Below are 19,862 nucleotides of genomic sequence, written 5' to 3' on the forward strand. Positions count from 1 at the left end.
ATAATATATTTTTTTCTAAAAAAATATTTCATTTATAAAAGTATTATTAATGAGTTATCTTAAAATATTTTTATGTTTTTATTATCGTTTAATTTGATATATCATAGTATTAATAAATGTAAACATAATTTAAATTCTATATTTTTAATTTACAATATAATTTTTATAATATATATTTTATCTTTTCAAACTCACTTTTTAACAACAATATCAAAAAGCTAAATTTTAAACTTCATTTTTAAATAACACTTTTAAAAATTATTTTCTACAATACTTTTAAAAATCACATTTTAAAAAGTCTATCAAATTGACCTTAAACCCTTAAAAAGTACATATGAAAAATGGGATTAACGTCACTTTTCTTTATCCACTTTAGTCCTTTAAGTTTGAATATTATTTTGATGTCATGGCTGTATCACATGATATAATTTCAGATTAAAGAATCATAAAAGAATTAAAATAAAAAAATCAAATTTAAGATTAATGAAGAAAAAAATCAAAGATCAAATTAAAAATTATTGTCAAGTTAAGGACTAAACGTGCTTTATCCCTTTTCGGAAGCCGAAGATATGTTTTAGATGCTGTGTACCAGACTACCACTAGAGTCTAGCAGCATTAAAAAGCCCACGAAACCAAAGCCCAAAACCGAAAAAGAGAATAGCCCTAGCCGAGCCGAGCTTATATCTTTCGCTCACACGCGTTCACCTCATTTCGAGTGTGTATCAATAACTTCCTCTTTCTCTGTATCGCCGCCTTTCTCTCTAAGGTTCTCTCTATTCTTTCATATGTAATTAAGATCTACTTACGTTTAGATCCAAGTGTTTTCATTTCTTATTGTTTTGATCTTAGATCCTGTTTTTTATTTTCATTTCTTCGTTGTTAGATGGATTATGATTCTGTTTACTAAGTAAATCATCTATTTACGTACCTCTAAAATTATATGGTTGACAGCTTTTTTTAATCATCTAAAAATAGGCAATATGATTTCAGATCTCAGAAAATTCTACTTTTTTCATGGATGGAGTTGTGTATTTGAGATTAAACTTCTTTTGTTGGTTCCTTGAATTTATACTTTTTGGATTAGAACTAATTCGTTTTGTTTGCTGAGCAGGTTTTGATTCTTTTTTCTAAAAACAAGCCAAGATGGTAAGTTGACCGAGCAGTTTGTTTCTGTTTTGCTGATTTTTTTTGTTTGGTTTCCTTTTTTATTTTTATGTGATTTCCATTTGATTTGAGTTGATGTTGGATGTGTTACAGGTGAAGTTTACAGCTGAGGAGCTTCGGGCCATTATGGACCGAAAGCACAACATCCGTAACATGTCTGTTATTGCCCATGTGGACCACGGTAAGCTTGTTTCCATTCCTGTTTGTTTATCACTTAAATTTACTTTAAAATTATTATAGCTTGTTTGACTAATTTTTTACTTCAATATATTGGTGTTTATGAATTATTTGGCTCTCTCTAAAGTGTTGGCATTAGTTCTCATCTTGTGTTTTTTTTTGTGATGTGCAGGAAAATCAACTCTTACTGATTCTCTTGTTGCTGCTGCTGGAATTATTGCACAAGAAGTTGCTGGTGATGTTCGTATGACTGATACCCGTGCTGATGAGGCCGAGCGTGGTATCACAATCAAGTCTACTGGTATCTCTCTGTATTATGCGATGTCTGATGAATCTTTGAAGAGCTACAAAGGAGAGAGACAAGGGAATGAGTACCTGATTAATCTTATTGACTCCCCTGGGCACGTTGATTTTTCATCCGAGGTTACGGCTGCTCTTCGTATTACTGATGGTGCCCTTGTTGTTGTTGACTGTATTGAAGGCGTCTGTGTGCAAACAGAGACTGTCCTCCGTCAGGCTCTTGGTGAAAGAATCAGGCCTGTCTTGACTGTTAACAAGATGGACAGGTGCTTCCTTGAGCTCCAGGTTGATGGTGAGGAAGCTTACCAGACATTCCAAAGAGTGATTGAAAATGCTAACGTCATCATGGCTACCTATGAAGATCCTCTTCTGGGTGATGTTCAAGTCTACCCTGAGAAGGGAACAGTTGCTTTCTCTGCTGGTTTGCATGGTTGGGCTTTTACCTTGACCAATTTTGCTAAAATGTATGCCTCAAAGTTTGGAGTTGATGAGGCAAAAATGATGGAAAGACTTTGGGGCGAAAACTTTTTTGACCCAGCTACCAAGAAGTGGACCACCAAGAATACTGGCACTGCTACCTGCAAGCGGGGGTTTGTTCAATTCTGTTATGAACCCATCAAGCAGATAATCAACACTTGTATGAATGACCAGAAGGATAAGCTCTGGCCCATGTTGCAAAAGCTTAATGTTACCATGAAATCTGACGAGAAGGACTTGATGGGGAAGGCCCTAATGAAACGTGTAATGCAGACTTGGCTTCCGGCAAGCAGTGCTCTGCTGGAAATGATGATCTTTCACCTTCCCTCTCCAAGCAAGGCTCAGAGATACCGTGTTGAGAATTTGTATGAGGGTCCACTTGATGATGTCTATGCCAATGCCATCAGGAACTGTGATCCCGAGGGTCCTCTTATGCTCTATGTTTCAAAGATGATTCCTGCTTCCGATAAAGGTAGGTTCTTTGCCTTTGGTCGTGTCTTCTCTGGCAAAGTTTCAACTGGTTTGAAGGTCAGGATCATGGGTCCAAACTATGTCCCTGGTGAGAAGAAAGATTTGTATGTTAAGAGTGTACAGAGAACTGTTATTTGGATGGGAAAGAAACAGGAAACTGTTGAGGACGTGCCTTGTGGTAACACAGTGGCCTTGGTCGGGTTGGATCAGTTTATCACAAAGAATGCTACTTTGACTAATGAGAAGGAAGTTGATGCTCACCCAATTCGTGCCATGAAGTTCTCTGTCTCTCCTGTTGTCCGTGTTGCTGTTCAGTGCAAGGTTGCATCTGATCTTCCCAAACTTGTTGAAGGGCTGAAGCGTTTGGCAAAGTCTGATCCTATGGTTCTGTGTAGCATTGAAGAGTCGGGAGAGCACATTATTGCTGGTGCTGGAGAACTCCACCTTGAAATCTGTCTTAAAGATTTGCAAGAAGATTTTATGGGTGGTGCGGAGATCGTTAAGTCAGACCCTGTTGTGTCTTTCCGTGAAACTGTCCTAGAGAGGTCTTGCAGGACAGTGATGAGCAAGTCTCCTAACAAGCACAACCGTTTGTACATGGAAGCTCGTCCTTTGGAGGAAGGATTGGCTGAGGCCATTGATGAAGGGCGTATTGGTCCAAGAGATGATCCCAAGAATCGTTCTAAAATTTTGGCCGAGGAGTATGGTTGGGACAAAGATCTTGCTAAGAAGATATGGTGTTTTGGCCCTGAGACCACAGGTCCTAACATGGTAGTTGATATGTGTAAGGGAGTTCAATACCTGAATGAAATTAAGGATTCAGTAGTTGCTGGGTTCCAGTGGGCATCAAAGGAAGGTGCATTGGCTGAAGAGAACATGAGGGGTATATGCTTTGAAGTTTGTGATGTGGTTCTCCACGCTGATGCTATCCATAGAGGTGGTGGTCAGATCATCCCAACTGCCAGGAGGGTTTTCTATGCATCTCAGCTGACTGCCAAGCCAAGGTTGCTTGAGCCGGTTTACTTGGCGGAAATCCAAGCCCCGGAGCAGGCACTTGGTGGTATTTACAGTGTTCTTAACCAGAAGCGAGGACACGTCTTTGAGGAGATGCAGAGGCCTGGTACTCCACTATACAACATCAAAGCTTACCTCCCTGTTATCGAGTCTTTCGGGTTCTCTAGCACTCTGAGGGCTGCAACATCAGGACAGGCTTTTCCACAGTGTGTGTTTGATCACTGGGATATGATGTCATCGGATCCATTGGAGCCTGGTTCACAGGCAGCAGCCCATGTTGCTGATATCCGTAAGAGGAAGGGTTTGAAGGGGCAGATGACCCCACTTTCCGAGTACGAGGACAAGCTATAAGCAGCTACCATAATAAATTGTTGAGGAGAAGTTAGATTATCCATTTTCCGCTGCTGCTATAAGTTGGTCTCTACTATGTTATTTTTGTTGGGTGGGTGCCATCAACCTTAAACCATCTATTATTGTGTACATGGACTAGAATTGTTCTGTTTTGTTTTTTAGCCTCTGTGATGCTTGTATTCCCAATAAACGTGTTTTGATCTTGTTTTTGACCTCACGGTTTCTGGTTTTTATTTTGTTCGGATCGCGTTGCCCACTGCTTTACTCATAATAATTGTAATGGATGTTTTTGTTAATTAATTGTCAAAGAATTTGTATATGGAAAACAAGCAGTGCTCTGCTGTTATTCTATTTTTAATCTCAATTTAAGAGGCGTAAAGACTTGATTAATATCCTATTACTTTAAAATCTTAATTTGGAAATCACAGATGAATCATGATTTAGAAGGGTAAATGTGGCTATTATATTTTCATTCTCATATACTCTTTGAAGAAAATAATGAAAAAATCTCATCTTAAACTCTATTAATTCGCTCTTAGGTTTTTTCGGTTTAGCAGTTTAGGGGTAGATTTTATCTACCAGCAAACAACTCATGAACCTAGTTGGAGAAAAGGTTCAGACAATCTCTGTGATTTGAGAATCAAAATACCGTTAGACTCAATAGTCTGCCATCTCAGCAGGCTAGCAAGCATATGTCACAGAAATATGTGCAAGAGGATGGATGCGTGTGGGGTAAGTTGCCTTTAGGACAACTTGAGCGTCGAGGTGGTGACTGGTGAACTGTGATAATTGCATAAAGACCGAAATCAGAAAAAAGTTTACCGTAATACACTATTATAATTATCACCCTCCAATGTTGCACCATTAATAATACTAAATGATTGAAATTATTTGAATTACTCAATTAAATTTAGGATAAACCTTTTAAATATTCCTTGACGTTACTAATTAGGTTATCTGAGTTTTAAAATACTACAAATTTGTCATTTCAATTTTCTAATTTTATAAAATAGTTATTAAATATTATTCCGTACATTAAAAGCTGATGTGATAGTTAATAAAAGTAACATAAAAATAAATTTGGTCTTTAGTATTTATATATTATTTTAATTTTATCTTAATTTTAAAAAAAAATTAATCCTCCCTAAGTAAACATTATTTAATTTCATATTTTAAAAATACTAAATATTTACATTCTTTTTTTTTATCAAGTTAAGGTGATTATAAAATCGTATATGTTCTAAATATTTTCAACCATTTGAAAATGAATGTTCAATCACCTTTATGTAGGTGATGGTGCTCGAACTCGTAACTTTTAAAAACAACAATGATTCCTTTAACTATTGAGGTAAGTTGATTCGTGCAAAATATTTTCATTCTTAAACCTCCATTGCCATGAGCATTTTAATAAGCTCTGTGATTAGAAAGGTCGATTAGTATTATTTTTATTCTTTTATAATGGTTACTTTTTTGTAAATATATTTATTTTAAACAGTCAAATTGAATATCTTATCAATTTTAGTGAGCAAATTAATTCTATAAACAATACTCAATCCATAGTTTACACTCTCCCTCTCTTGAAAATTCCCAATTACGTTTTTTTATATATATTTTTGAAGTACTTTTCATGTAAATTTTGCATGAATTGTAGTAATTTTACAAGCAAATAAAAATAAAAATTTAAATTTAAATTTTGATTGATAGAACAAAATAAAACCTTTTTTCAGTCGACTCAAACGGTCTAAAGAAAGTTCCTTCGTTATCTATTCCGAAGGTTTTTTTTCTCTTTCTTTATTCAACAAATTTGAGAAACCAAACTTTTTTTTAAAAAAAAAGGAAAAAAATTTAAGATGTTCCCTTAGCCGTGAAGTACATACAGATCTCTCTACTAAATCATATTTCTTGCCAAAGGATTTTTGCTTTTCAAACAATTTTTTTAGTCCTCTCTCTTTTAATATGTATATTTTCTTCATGGTCCAGAGTTCATAGTTCAGATTCTTTTAAGGAAACCATTAGATTGAAGGTTCAGTTAATAATTAGTTGTTTTTTTTTTTCTGTTTTGGGTTTTCCCTATCGCGTCATAATTTTGAAGCGAAGATAAGATGGATGTTTCTGAGGATCTTAAGCAATTAGGCGATACTTCTAAAGGTTTGTTATTCGATTCATTTTTGCTTCATTTACTCGGTTTATGCTTTTTTGAGACGAAGTGACCTTCTTTCTGTCACACCCCAATTGTTGTTACTTTTGATTTAATTTTAATTTAATAATATTTAGGATCATTTTATAAGATTTTAAAAATTTTAAGGCAGTTTTCGAGAAACCTGGACTCAAAAAAAATGGGAAGTTGGCGGCTGGGGTGAAAAACTAGGGTTTGGCCAACCATCCCCTACCATCTACCCTAAGTCACTGATTGTGTATAATTTAATAATATATGTATTTTAATAATTTTGTTTGTGATATAACCCATTTTCATAACCCTGTATGTGGATCAATCCCAAACCTAAACCCATTGTTTTCACCAAATAAACAACCCCACAGTCGCCCCTCCGGCCAGCCACCTCCAGTCGGCGGTTGAGTGCATCGCCGTTGTCGTCAGCCTCATCAACGACCGATGATCTAATTCTGATCTTAAATCGCCCGTATCGGCTACCATTCATCGAGTAGAAGAAGGAGAACCCCGTCAGCTTGCCCTCCTCATTTCGACACCACCGTCTGCCGGTGGGTGTCACCGCCTAGCCCAACGGAAGCGCCATAAAGCTCCGAACCCACCCCATTCGGTCACTCACCAAAATACCCTACCGTCTTCCGTCGAGGAGCATTGAGAAGTTCGTCGGGAAAACTCAAGTCATCCCTCGGTTAATCGCATTTTTCGGCCGCCACGATCGTCCCTTCGACTCACCGTCGCTGCCACTGAACTCCCCAGGAGATTCCGACCAGAACTCGATCGAGACAGTCGCCCAACGTTGCGCTGTCAAAGTCCGTCATTAGGGGTATGTTTCGAGCGTTTTTCGGTTGATTTTTCACAGATTTGGTTGATTAATGCCTTGTTGCGGGTTTTTGGTGTTGAAAGGATGCTTCGGGGATTGTCGACTGCCGCCCCCATCCCGTCGCCGTCACCACGCGCCGTCGCATGCGCTTGGGGCTCTTCCTCCAGGCGTAGTTCTTTACAGAAACGGTCCAGGTGGACCGAACCGGCCCAACCCGATCTGAACTAGGTCTGTTTGACCCGATCGAGTCAACTCAGACTGAACTGAGTCAACCCGAACAGATCTATAGATTGTATGTATGATAGAACCCGAACATGCTTCTGCTTTTTTTCTTCTTTTGCGATACTTTTAAATGGGCCTAGCAATTTGTATGTATGATAGAACCCTGCAGGTATCTTCCTCTCATGGGGCTCTTTCCATAGATTGGAGACTATTTTGTTAGAACTCCTTTGTATGGGGTTGTAGTTGGTTCAGTGCAGAGGATATCCAGCATCTCGACTTATATTTTTGTTTAGAGGTGGGATGGATCATGTCTGTCGAACAATTGCCGTGCAATAGACACTGGATAAAGAATCTAATAATGCAGCGTGCCGGTTGGTGTGTGATATTGTTGCGTTGTCAGTCCAATTAAAATGGTGCGTCAACTTTAATATTGGCAGTTTCTTCTTATGTAAGGCATTGTTTTAGTGTTGGTGTACATTTTTTAATAGCCTTTAATGTCATCTCTGCAATGTTATGATCGATCAATATCAATGAGCCATATCTGCTTATTAAAAATAATGGTGGTATAAATCCTAAAGCAGGATACAATAAAATGAAATAGTTGTTTAGCTATTAAAAACAAAGAAAAAAAGTTATAATTCAAAAGTCAGATCTAGTTTTAAGTCTTATTGATACTAAAAAACAAAGATGATTCTATGGAGAAAGCAACGGTACACATTAGCAGAGACCCTGGGAAGGAATGTGCTACACTCCAAAACATGAAGCCATCTACCATCTGAAGTAAAACCTTCAAAACAATTTACAGGCGACTGCTTAAAAACAAAGTGTACGTCATGTTAACTACCAAACGGATCACTTTGGACACAACAAAGCGAATCACATACTTAAGTTACTCGTTCATTTCATCATATGATCTGTATATCGATCCTAACTAAAACTTCCTTCCTAATTCACGGTTGAACCGCTCCGTTCCCAAAATAGTGCACATAAACTCACGTGAAGAGCATGTTCGTATCTGATCTCTCATCAGAGGATACTGGATGTACGAGAGAAATGGTTTCCACACTAATCAGCTTCATATATTATAGGTGAGATGATATCATCGAGAAAAGCTACCGCTCTTGAGAGAGCCTCACAGAAACATCATGAACCAACTCAATTAGCAGATCATCAAGTTGTTCAAGAACACCGGAGTCTCGGAGTTTAGGATAAAGGGGGGCCATGTAATCTGCCGCTACCTCCACTAGCTTCCACAGAGAAACCATATGCTAGTTTCTTAACTTCAACAGCTAAATGTCTATCAGAATCCAAGCAAGATGTAATAGTTGTGAAGCAGCCTTCTTGAACATCTTCCAAAATCCAAAATTCAGACAGCCAGTATGGTTCTACATAAGGTTTCAACTCATATAGCCTTTCCTCAGTATCCATATTGTCCCACACACATCCAAATGGGGGATTAGGCAGCTCATGACTATAGATCACTCGAACTAACTTGATTAACACTTCCCAACTTACAGGAACATTTATGCTTTGTGAATGGCTGCAACCAAAGTGAACCTTTGCTGTGAACATAAACCAGAGGCAAAAATGAAAATACCAAGAACCTAAACTAAAAATGAAGGCACACAAATCATCTCCTGTTTCAGAAAAAAATTCATTAAAACACAGTATAAGAATTAATATGTATCGAAAAAGTCAATACACTACCACACAAAGCAATCAGGAACAGAATGATTGAAACATCCAAAGTTACATGACAATTCTGATGATTGAGAATCGAAAAGCTAAGATAAAAAAAACTGTGCGTGGAAGAGATAGGGTATTAGTTCCTGGCTTATTAGAAACTCCAATGAAATAGAAATGCCATTTAGCAGGAAATTGATGTCTTTGAACCAAGTATGAATGTATGATAATTCAGAATCCCATCCTTAGTCAAATGGGACAACATTGTTGAAGTGGTCAAAGAATGGCTTACATTCTCTGATAGCAAGATTCCTGAAGTCCCAAAACCTGAAGTTCTTCTAAATCGGAACAAACCAGATTTCTTAAGCTAAATGTTCATGGAAGCTGCACGAACAGGAGGTGCATTCGGAAAAGAATGGAAAAACTGAATGATTGGATATTACATGGTTATCCACTCACCTTGGTAGAACTTTGGGCAATCTATCAAGAGTCAGAAGTAGCAAAGAATATGTAATTTAAAAGAGTGGAGATTCAATCTGATTTCTTAAGTTCTATGCTCTTAATCAAGCAGAACATCCCACCTCAACACCCACTTTTTCCACCATCCAGGCAATCAAAGACTCCTTGATGCCAGGACTCCAAGGCTTTCCCACATTCCAAGAAAAATTATATTGCCGACTGACTTTATTATGAACGTATTTCAGATGCAGCAGGATTAAAAATTCATCATCAAGCTCCTTGTGGCTTGAAATCTCCTAGCAGACAGATGTAGTGGGTGTCGGTTACCTCAGATTGCTTGGTTGTCATATTCAGGACCATAGGCCTCTTTTATACCACAAATAATAATAATAAGTCAAATCCCTTGACATTTGTTGAATGTCAACCCATTTGTGACATAATCAACATTGAAGAGGCCAACATAAGTTCAAAACTAGTCCAAGTAAAATACTAATTGATCAATATAGAATATAGAGATTTGCCTAATTTTAGTTTACCCAACAGAAAATGGTGTCATAATATTTCGAGATTTTCAACCTGTGATACTTTTCATAGCAACAATATTGGCTACCAGGCCAACGGACTATTCTTAATATATATAAAAAAAACACCTGTCATCAATTATCATGCCAAGGTATGACAAAAAAATTAGAACTTCAAAATAAAAATAAAAAAGAAAAAGAAAAGTGGTTTCTGCGCACCTTTCCTGCATTCCAGATAGAAACAAAGCTTGTAGATATTTACACCTTCACTGCAGTATGATTTTGTGAGCATGTATGTGCGGAATCAATAGAGAGCAAAAACTGCATGCCCAGGACATTTGTTCTCTCTCTCTAGCTTCCAAGATTATATCCCTGAAACAAGAATATAACAACTTCTAATTCACACTACATAAACATAAATGAACAGCAAGCAGCAAATTAACAGTTGATCAGCATATCTTTTTGTAAGTGTACTTTCAAAATGCTATCTGCAATGAAGCTGCTACATCATATGCAAAAATTGAGATTCGAAAATAAGACAATTCTGCTGACATAATGCATAGGGGAAGGGGCTAGGGAGAGACTCACGTGAACTGGAACCCAAATGGACCAAGAGCATCAGTTAGATCAGAGCTCGGAATTGGAGTACCCCACTTAGGTATCTTTCTGCAAAGCATTAGGAATAGCAGTTGCATGTTACAAGATTTAGCCAGAGTTTTCAACTTCCTTGCAAGCTCCTTTCCTGCATCAAGATAACCAAAGTAAACATAGTCCAACAACTTCAGTAGTGCCTGCTGATCAACACGAGCAGACAAGCGGACTTCTTTCTGCATCATTGAGCAGAGCTTCTTTTGAATATCTCTTACTAAAACATTATCAGTTGTTTTTGCACTCTGACAAAATTGCTCAGGGGGTAGCAATGATGGACAACGGACTGCAAGAATAATTTTATGAACATTCACAGACTCACCATTTGTGAAAAAGAGTTGCAGATCAGTATGCTCCTTGTCTTGAAGTGCTTTCCCAAAGCCTTTGTCATATTTATCGGGAAAACCATAAACACCAAAATAACTAAGAATATTTGCAGCCAACCACCTTGGCCCAGCAGCGGATACATTATCCAAGACTTCTTGTACTGTCTTTATCAAATGAGGTTCGATATGGGTATGATCTATATCAGAGGATTTCTGTACCAATTCAGCTAGTCCCCACAAACTGTGAAATAAAAGAGCGTCTTTTCCTTCCCACTCTTCAGCAGTCATCCAGCAACATGCCCTCTCATAAAACACATTATTATAGAAATGAAGGGCAAAGCTTCTCCTCTTAGTACACACTTGATTGCTCAAGCAACTTCTTATAGAAGTCACTAGTGTCTTCATCCCATCACCTCTGATAACATTTTTTTGATATTGTGACAATTCAGAATAACAAATCAAACCAATCAATTCAAAAACAGATTTAGGAATGTTTGGCGACCCGAAGTTGTTTGCTGATGATGCATAATCTAGAAAACGCAGCAAGCGTTTCACACACTCATTTCCCTTCAGATCTAGAACACGAGAAAGGATGAGCCTTACTTTTGACGCAATATATGTGCTGTTAGAATGCATCATCGCTAAAACTGCTCTAGATGATGATTCGCTTCTAGAGGCATCATCTTTTTCACAAATTTGGCACCCTTTGCAAAGTGCTTCTACAAAAGACAAGCTATCAAAAAAATATCAGCGAAGGTAATGAAAATATCTGGGTGGCTAAAAAACCAAAGGAAAAAAAAAGAACACCACAGTATAACAAAGAATTAAAATACATATCAATGAAAACATGAAATGCACATAACTGGGTAGGCAAAACAGGAGTTATTGATGAAGAGGAAAATCACCATGCACACATGATAAGCATGTCAATATAGAGCTCATTTTGATCTGTTCTTGGTCTAAAATCTTTCGCACTGTGCACAGCAAGCCATCCAAAAATCTCCCAGATGTATGGCCTTAGTGCAAGAAGAAAATTAGTATCAAGGCCTTCCTGAGCAACTGACATAAGTTCCTGAGGTGACAAAGGATTCTTCACTGTTTGTTTGTCAAAATGTTCAAGCAGTAGATCAAGAAGAACTTTGTCAATCCCTTGCTCCCAAAAGTTATAGTGATGTTCTCCCGGCCAGCGACTAATTAGAGCCAACCTACAGGCCTCATCTAGCAAAGACATCATATCATTTGCACCCTTTCCAGCGCCCAACCTCCATACTCTCATGCCTCCAATAATGACTTCAATTAGAGACTCAGAACATACGCTTGTCATTTTTACGCATCGCTGTTCATCTGCCTAAGTAATGAATGTAAAAGATTACAAAAACAACAATAAAACATTTGTTGAGGATATATGTGAAAGAAAACAAATTAACCATTACCGCCAAATGCTGGGCAAATCTAAATCCCTCTATCCTAACCGCCAAAGGCTCTGAACCATCCATGCAAGAAACCATCATTGTTAGAATTGTTTCTCCGTTTTCCAGAAGCTCCTTGGATACTTTATTGCATAGAGCTGGAACAAAGAGATATGAAATTGTTCAATCCAGAAATTGAGGGATAAAAACTAGTAAGTTCACAGATGATTCATTACCTAATGCAGAATACAATTTCAGCACTGCAACTTTTGTAGATTGATGAGATTTAGTAAAACAATCTTCTAAAACTTTGATCAAAATAGTATCATTCCACATGAAATAACGAGATTGAGGCCACCGCCACAATATTCTATACAATAGAGAAGCCATCTCTTGAAAATTCTCAATTGGCCGGATTCTACCAGGAAATTCTCGGATAATCCTAATAATTTGAACAATAATCTTTGCTTCTTTGACTATATCCCAAACTTGTTTCTCCCTCTTAACACTTAGATTGGAAAGGATCATGTTTAAAGCTGTGGCAGAAGAAGTAGCAACTTCTAAATTGTCGGAAAATAATAATGATGACAAAGGGTTGATGAGATCTGTCAAGTACAATTGCACCATTGAACTGTTACTTTTGACCAACTTCACCACCACATTTACTGTCATGCTTATTATGGCTTCACTTTTGCACTGCAGAATCCACACCAATGCCTCAACAATATCAGCAAGAGAATCCTGGAAATGGAAGCCGAAACATGGAAATTGTTAAAAGCAGCATGGTTGAACACAAATAACACCGGAACTAACATTTAGCAACTACTCAGACTTCCAGAGTTAAATTAGAAGGCAATATAACCATCTACCTCAAATATGTAACATAAACCGAAACATGAGCAAGACCAATCTCCACAAAAGTGTTTTTGTTTCATAACTAGGTAATCAATTTACTTTCTAGTTTCACAATTGCCTTTTGCAACGTTTTTTTTAATACACAAAAGTTGCTATGAACCAAAAAAGTAAATAATTAAAAGGCAGAGTTGGATTTGAGTGGAAACAGAGAGCAAATGTCTAAACTTTTTTAATTTCTAATTCTTCACAATAAAAACTGTTTTTATATTCTAAATTCTAATACTGCGGAATGGCAAAAATCACAACCAGGCATTAATTTGTAGTAACATAGTGATTATTCTCAATAACCTAAACAACCAAAAGACCAAAATATAGAATTAAATCGAAATCCCTTAAAAAGACCAACCTTGAGAAGGCGATGGTTGGAGGCAGCTCCAAAGAAGAATAAAAAAAGCAGCAAGGGATCGAACCACATGCTTCTGAATTTCTAAATCCGTACACTTCCATTTCTTATCTTTGTCATCACTCGGTCTGCCCATAAACGACCCAATTTGAGTAATTGATATAAAAACCAAAAAAAACATTGATAAATTATTAAAACTAAAAACTGGGGCGAATTTACCTGGCGCTACCAAGACTTAACGCATGTTTAACACGTTGGTGGAGGGTTTGTAAATGGTCAGAGCCACTATTGCTTCCTCTACTGTTATCTGCAGCTCTCCGTTTCGATGATCTCATTACTCTCTCTCTCTCTCTCTCTCGTATTTACAATTTGATGGCTGATAATTTCAATTTTCACTAAAGATTTTATGGGAAAAATATTTATTGGTTGTACCTTCATCACAATTCTAATAAGAAGTATTTTAAGCAACCCGGGGGGAAAGGCGGTTTTAAGAGCTTCTAGAGAATTGCAGGAAGAAAAGAGTCTATCACATAAATGGTCATATTTTGTGTTATAACATTTGACCCTGATGTTATTTTTATTAAGAGTAAACCGGAGGTTTAGTGCCCCAATTATTATTTATTCTGTTTATCATTCAATTATTTTTTTTAAAATCATAATTAATATTTATTTTTTTATTTCATTTGCGTAACCTGTCATTAAAAAATTTAATGATATACTAAAAATGACATATCATCATTAGATAACATCATATCATCGTTGAAAAAAAAATTTATTAGGTTAATAATTTTGTTAATTTTTTTAAGTTTAAATATGAAAATAAGTGTTTAAATTATATTATTTTTCACAAATACAATAACAAAACCCTATTCTCATATGCAATGAGATAAGGGGAAATAGGGTGGTAGGCTGCTTCCAACGCCAGGTTAAGAACAGTTTCCATAGAAGACCTCCGACTGTAAAATAAATTAAAAATAAAGATAAAATATAATACATAAATAAATAAATCAATAAATACATAGTTGAAATAGTTGAACAATTTTCATACGTTATCTTCATATGCGCGTCTGTAATTTGAAATATCCCTGCAAATAAATCCAGATTAAAACTGGTATTTCATAAGAAACGAAGTTAAGATTTTCAGATCTGAGAATCCAGTGAAAAGATCAACTTAGTATCAATATGGTATTTAACGGTTAACAAAATTTCTGAAGCTTAAAGAAGAAAATTCCTTCGGGTAAAAGCCTCCTTCGGATCTGAAACACACACACAGAGGGAGAAATCAAGCTACTTGCTATGATCGAGTCAGAAACCTGCAAGACAGGAGAAGGAGAAAAGCAACACCAGAAAATGACGTGATTGCTTGAAAATCAAAACAAAGCAAGCTTTTACTATCAGATCTGAAAGATAAACAAATTATAATTATAAAAATTTAAAATCAGTGTTGGATTTGAAAGAAAAGAAAGAAAATTGATGAGATGACGGCTTCCAGCCTTCTTTCTAATGAGAGAACCGACAAATATATGCTAAAGTATTTTTTATTCATCCAGGTGTTTGAATCGTTAATGACGTTAATTATTTTCGTTAAGTGATACATTATATAATCTAGTGATTTTAAAATTTAATTTTTTTAAAAAAATAAAATATTATTATATTTATTAAAAAACTCTAATTTTTCTTAAATTATAAAAAAACTAAAAATCTCTAAAATCCTCTAATCTTAATTTTAACCCAATGTCGTTGTCCTTTCCGATCACGATCATCACCGTCGATATAGTCCTTGCTACCCTCCTAATCATACGTCACCGTAATTACTACCGATTGATTGTCGAAAACACTTGAGACCGTGAATTATAGAGGGAGGAAGACTGGGAATCTATGCGTTGTTTCATTCATTGATGCCCCAATTCCAGGCTTTGCAGGCACCCTGCCTCCTATTATTATTATTATCATTATCATTTCATTGTTTGTTTCTTCCTGCTAATGTTCATTTATTTGGCTGCAATGGTTATTGAACTGCCACATTTCACTCCTATTTTTACTCCACTTGTTTAAAAATTAAATAAAACACTGAATAATTTAAACTTAAATAAAATATTTTTATCAATTTAAAACTAAATTAACTCTATTAATAATAGCTCGAATAAAATTAAATCAACCGTGTGTAAATCACATCTGTATGATAAAAATCGAATATCAAATATAAGCGGAAGAAAGAGAGAGAAAAGGCGGAGAGTTGTGAAATGTGAGAAGCAAACAGGGAGGTTGGTGTTGGACTTCCAATGAGGGAAGCAGGTTGACCAGGTCAAACTATTCGTTGCCTTCTCTATTCAATTCCCCAAGTTCCTCATCAATTCCTACTGTATCCCACTGTAGCCTATTATTATTACTAATAATAAAACTAGTAAAATGAATGCCAGGCTGACCCCACAATCCAAGGGGCAATAACTCTTCAATGAATCATCCAAGGGCCAAGGTGAGCCATAGATGAAGGTAAATAAAATTATAAGAAAAAGAGAGAGGAAATCACAGCTATCACTGGCGGGATTGGTAAAAAATGAAAATACGAGTTTAATATGGCTTAATATTTTAATAATTAGATTAAGTATATTTGGTCGATTAGTAAGGTTTATTTATTTTTTTCTCTCATATATTTTATCAGACAAAAATTATAGATTCATGAGAAGTACTCTTCTTTCTCTTACAGTTCATACCTTTTTTCCTCTCTGCATAAAATTAAGATCAAATTTAAAATTTATAAATGTATAAAAATTCTTTGATGTTAATTTTAAATAGCCTATAACGGTTGGTGATTTAACTCAAGACCTATAGAGATAATAATCATATTTTTAACTACTGAGGTAATTTGATTCATATTATTGATAAAGTTTTTAAATCAAATGGACATTGTAAAGATAAATGTGTTTCAAACGAAATGGAAATTTCAAAACTTCTCATTCATTTTTTTTCCTATATCCTTTGAAAAGTGGAACCGGCTGTAAGAGTAATTTGATTTATGCAAATGCAACAACATATAACCTTGGTCCGATCATTTTCGCCATTGAACTAAGCCGTTTGTGGTGAATCTGGGACGATAATCGAAAGAATTTGTTGAAACGATGGTTATAATGACGATAGATGACAACTAGAATTTATATTTGAAAAATATATTTTAAAAAAATTGAATTATAAATTTAAAAACAGAGTCTAACCTTAATTTTAGATCAAGTTAAATATAGAATGAAGAAAAGCTTAAACGTCAAAAATGTGACTACATATGTTTTTTCCCCTAATTTGATACCTAATGTTTTTTATTACAATTTAGTGTTTAACGTTTCATTCCGTAATTCAATTTGGATTTGACCGTGACGAATCATTAATTCCGGCCATTAAATGCCATCTAACATTTATTTAATATTAAAAAATAAATTTATAATTAAATAATAATGAATTATAATTCACTCACTCTATTCCCCTTCCTCTTCACTCTGCAACAGCCTCCATGGCTCAACATCCCTCTCTTCATGCATATCTATTTTCCGTCAAAAGTGATTAACCTGACATGTAGCGTATCAATTATCAAGACTAAAACTCAATTATAACAAAATGTCAAGTATCCAAAAGAAAATAGCACTGACATTGGATCGCTTAATTTCACAATTTACAGCATAAGCTTTTCAATTGAATTCACTTTCCGGCACCAGATTAATTACATGCGCAAACACACACAAGTTAAATTCAAAAACAAGGACACAACAATATGGGAGGTATATTAACTAAGGAATAAAGTTTCTTTGAGCTCCAATAAAACATGAATATTAAGTTCAAAATCCCCACAAACAAACAAGCAAACAATGTCTTCCAAAATGAAATAAATATGTGAAAACAAAAAAGAATTCGAATCGGGGAGTTTTAACAAGTCAAAGAATTTTTTAGGAATCGATAAGATTAGGGCAAAACTGAATCCTTCGAAAGGCGAATACAAACGAAAGATCAAGAGTTCTATATTTTGAATTAGGTGATTACCAGCAACTTCAACTTGGAGGCGTCAACAGAAAAATAAACGAAATGACTTCCGATTCGATTTGGAGGCTTAGATCCTTTAAAGTAGATTCAGTAATTATGTTTTCTTCTTCTTTTTTAAAATAAAAGAATTTAAATCTGGTAATTAGGGATGTAAATAGAAAGAGAGAAACAGAAGAAATAGAGGAGGAGAGCGAGAGGCAGACTTTCTTACTCCCCGTTTGGTTCACGGATTATTTCATTCCTGGAAGTAATCTTTTTTCCAGGTTAAGATACTCACGTTTGGATGGGTCACATTCCTAAGTAAAGGTAAAAATTGAATACCAATAGTGGTTTTTTTCTCCTGTTTACTGGGAATATTAGCCCTATCTCCCTTAGTATTGTTTATTCTCGTCCTTGCTTTTGCGAATGAAAACTCATCTTCTTCGATTTGGCGAGAGTAACTCACAGAGTACAAGTCCTCATTTGATTTCAAATACCACATTGTTCGTACTTTTCTCTGTAATTTGTCAGTATGGATAAGCTTGATTTGCTTAAGAAGGCAAGGCAGCGTTGGTTTCTTCAGCAGATCCTCCTTCCAAGTAAATATCCTTTTAGTTCATATATCGTTTTATTGGCCAAGATATAAGTTTTATATAAGGAAGCTAGGATTTGGGTTGTTCGAATTGATTTTTGATTCAATTTAAGTAAGAAAAGCTCTTTCATCCTTTGAGTTGGCTCAACTTTTTTTTTTTTTGGGGGGGGGGGGTGTATATGGTTCTTGTTGAATATCCATAGAAAGACTGAGTTTTGTATTGAAGAGAGTGGAGTTTTTGAGGTGGTAAGAGTAATGTTGTCTAAAACTGATCCATTGGAATCGATTTCGAATTTGATTCAATTTGTAAAGGAAGCACTTTTACCACTTGAATTTGAAAGTTGTTTTTGGGTGTCAAATAATAAAGGAGATAATGTTGAATCGATTTCCGAATCGAATGTTCCTGATAGGAATGGTAAGGTTCAAATCTTTGGTATGAATAAGAGAAATGGCAGTTTTGGTAGTGATGTTAGTGATGGACAGTGTTGTGTTGGTATTGAAGAGAGAAAAAGCTCCAACTGTGAAACTACCCGTCAAGGCCTTTATCGGAATGTTTTGCCTTTAAATGGCAAGAACAATGAGAAGGTTGAGGTGGTTAGGAAATGATTGAAAGAAAAGGATATGGATAGGGATGAAGGTTCTTGCATGAATTGCTTTCAGTTTGCAATTACTTGGTCAGTGTTGGTTAATAGTTTTGTCCAGGCTATACCGAACTCATTTAACTTCGCTATGAAAAGAAATCGGAGAATGGGTGACAAAGATAAAGGGTTTCGACATTCTTGTATTCATGACATGAAATCAAAGGCTCCAGCTGAGAGTAGGCATAGCGAGGCAAGGGCTCACTTTATTGAAATGAATGAGGGTTTGAAACATAATGATGAAAAACATGCACCATTTGAATGTTTTATAGGCCTATTCTTGATCAGTTGACTCAAAATCTTCAGAAGTTTGATTAGTTTTTACAGGAAAGTAAACATATGCATCATGATTGCCCTCAGACTCCATCTCTACTGCATGTGTTCGATTACTTTAAATCAGTGACAAGTATTTGGGAAGGTCAAAAGACTGAGTAAATGGATTTTTGGGAAATTTGAAGTTTGTTAGAGTGGGAGGTGTTCCATCAGGTATGGTTGGAGTCTCAAGTGTACGAAGAGGGTGATGATGGTGTTAGTACTGGAGTAAGGTAGAAACAACTGGTAGTTCCTGAAGCTGGCCAGTGGGATACTTAGGATTCCTCTATCAAATGTGGAGCATTTGAAATCCACCTTATCCATTGTCTCAGTAACGGAAATGATCGAGCTTCTACCACTTTTAGGCAGCTCTTCACAAGATCATCCTGACAAGAAGAAGCTATTCTCTGTACAGGATTTCTTCAGATACACCGAGTCTGAAGGTATGATTTCTCAGGTAGCTAGGCAAACAATTACCTTCATATCATTTTCTTTTCTTGGTTTGGTTCCTTGAATAGCAACGTCAATAGATGTTATGTTGTAGACTATACAATTAGTATAATTCTAACCTAGTTTTCTTGGTTTGGTCCAAGGTTATCAGCAAAGAAATACATTATGTTGTCGACTATAAGTAGTGCAATTCAAATCATAGTTTTCTTTAAACTCTGTAGGAACTAGTTAGTTTTGGACTCTGGTTTCGGTTATCACCCTTCCCTTTATTCCAAATGAATTGGGGTTGAGAGACTGTCATGATAGTTTTTCTTTTCATCTCTTAATAGACTTCTCAGTTATCGAACTTTATGCTAAACGAGTTCATATCCTTTGAGTTCTCATGGCATTAATTTCAG

At 35.8% G+C, this 19,862-nt stretch overlaps 1 protein-coding gene and 1 pseudogene across 2 annotated transcripts; one reads left to right on the forward strand and one right to left on the reverse strand.

Annotated features, from left to right (window-relative positions):
- The first annotated feature begins 705 nt into the window (after nt 1-705).
- LOC120121423 (elongation factor 2-like) lies at nt 706-4,106 on the forward strand. 2 transcript variants are annotated; one of them, XM_039140778.1, is made up of 4 exons: nt 706-766; nt 1,112-1,146; nt 1,258-1,345; nt 1,514-4,106. In XM_039140778.1, exons 2-4 carry the CDS (start codon nt 1,144-1,146, stop codon nt 3,952-3,954), a joined length of 2,532 nt encoding a protein of 843 aa, XP_038996709.1. In that variant the 5' UTR covers nt 706-766; nt 1,112-1,143; the 3' UTR covers nt 3,955-4,106. The 2 variants fall into 2 exon arrangements, with proteins under 2 accessions (XP_038996709.1, XP_038996710.1); XM_039140779.1 differs by lacking the exon at nt 706-766 and adding an exon at nt 956-975.
- Nucleotides 4,107-7,854: 3,748 nt separating this feature from the next.
- LOC120121424 lies at nt 7,855-13,997 on the reverse strand (annotated as a pseudogene).
- Between the last annotated feature and the right edge of the window lie 5,865 nt (nt 13,998-19,862).

Source organism: Hibiscus syriacus, unplaced genomic scaffold (assembly GCF_006381635.1).
Source record: "Hibiscus syriacus cultivar Baekdansim isolate YM2019G1 unplaced genomic scaffold, ASM638163v2 tig00110372_pilon, whole genome shotgun sequence".
Lineage (NCBI taxonomy): Eukaryota > Viridiplantae > Streptophyta > Magnoliopsida > Malvales > Malvaceae > Hibiscus > Hibiscus syriacus.

Excerpts from the sequence above, each read along its gene's own strand:
- LOC120121423 (XM_039140778.1), top strand. Across the intron at positions 1,346-1,513 it reads TATTGCCCATGTGGACCACG|GAAAATCAACTCTTACTGAT; the intron begins GTAAGCTTGTTT and ends TGTGATGTGCAG.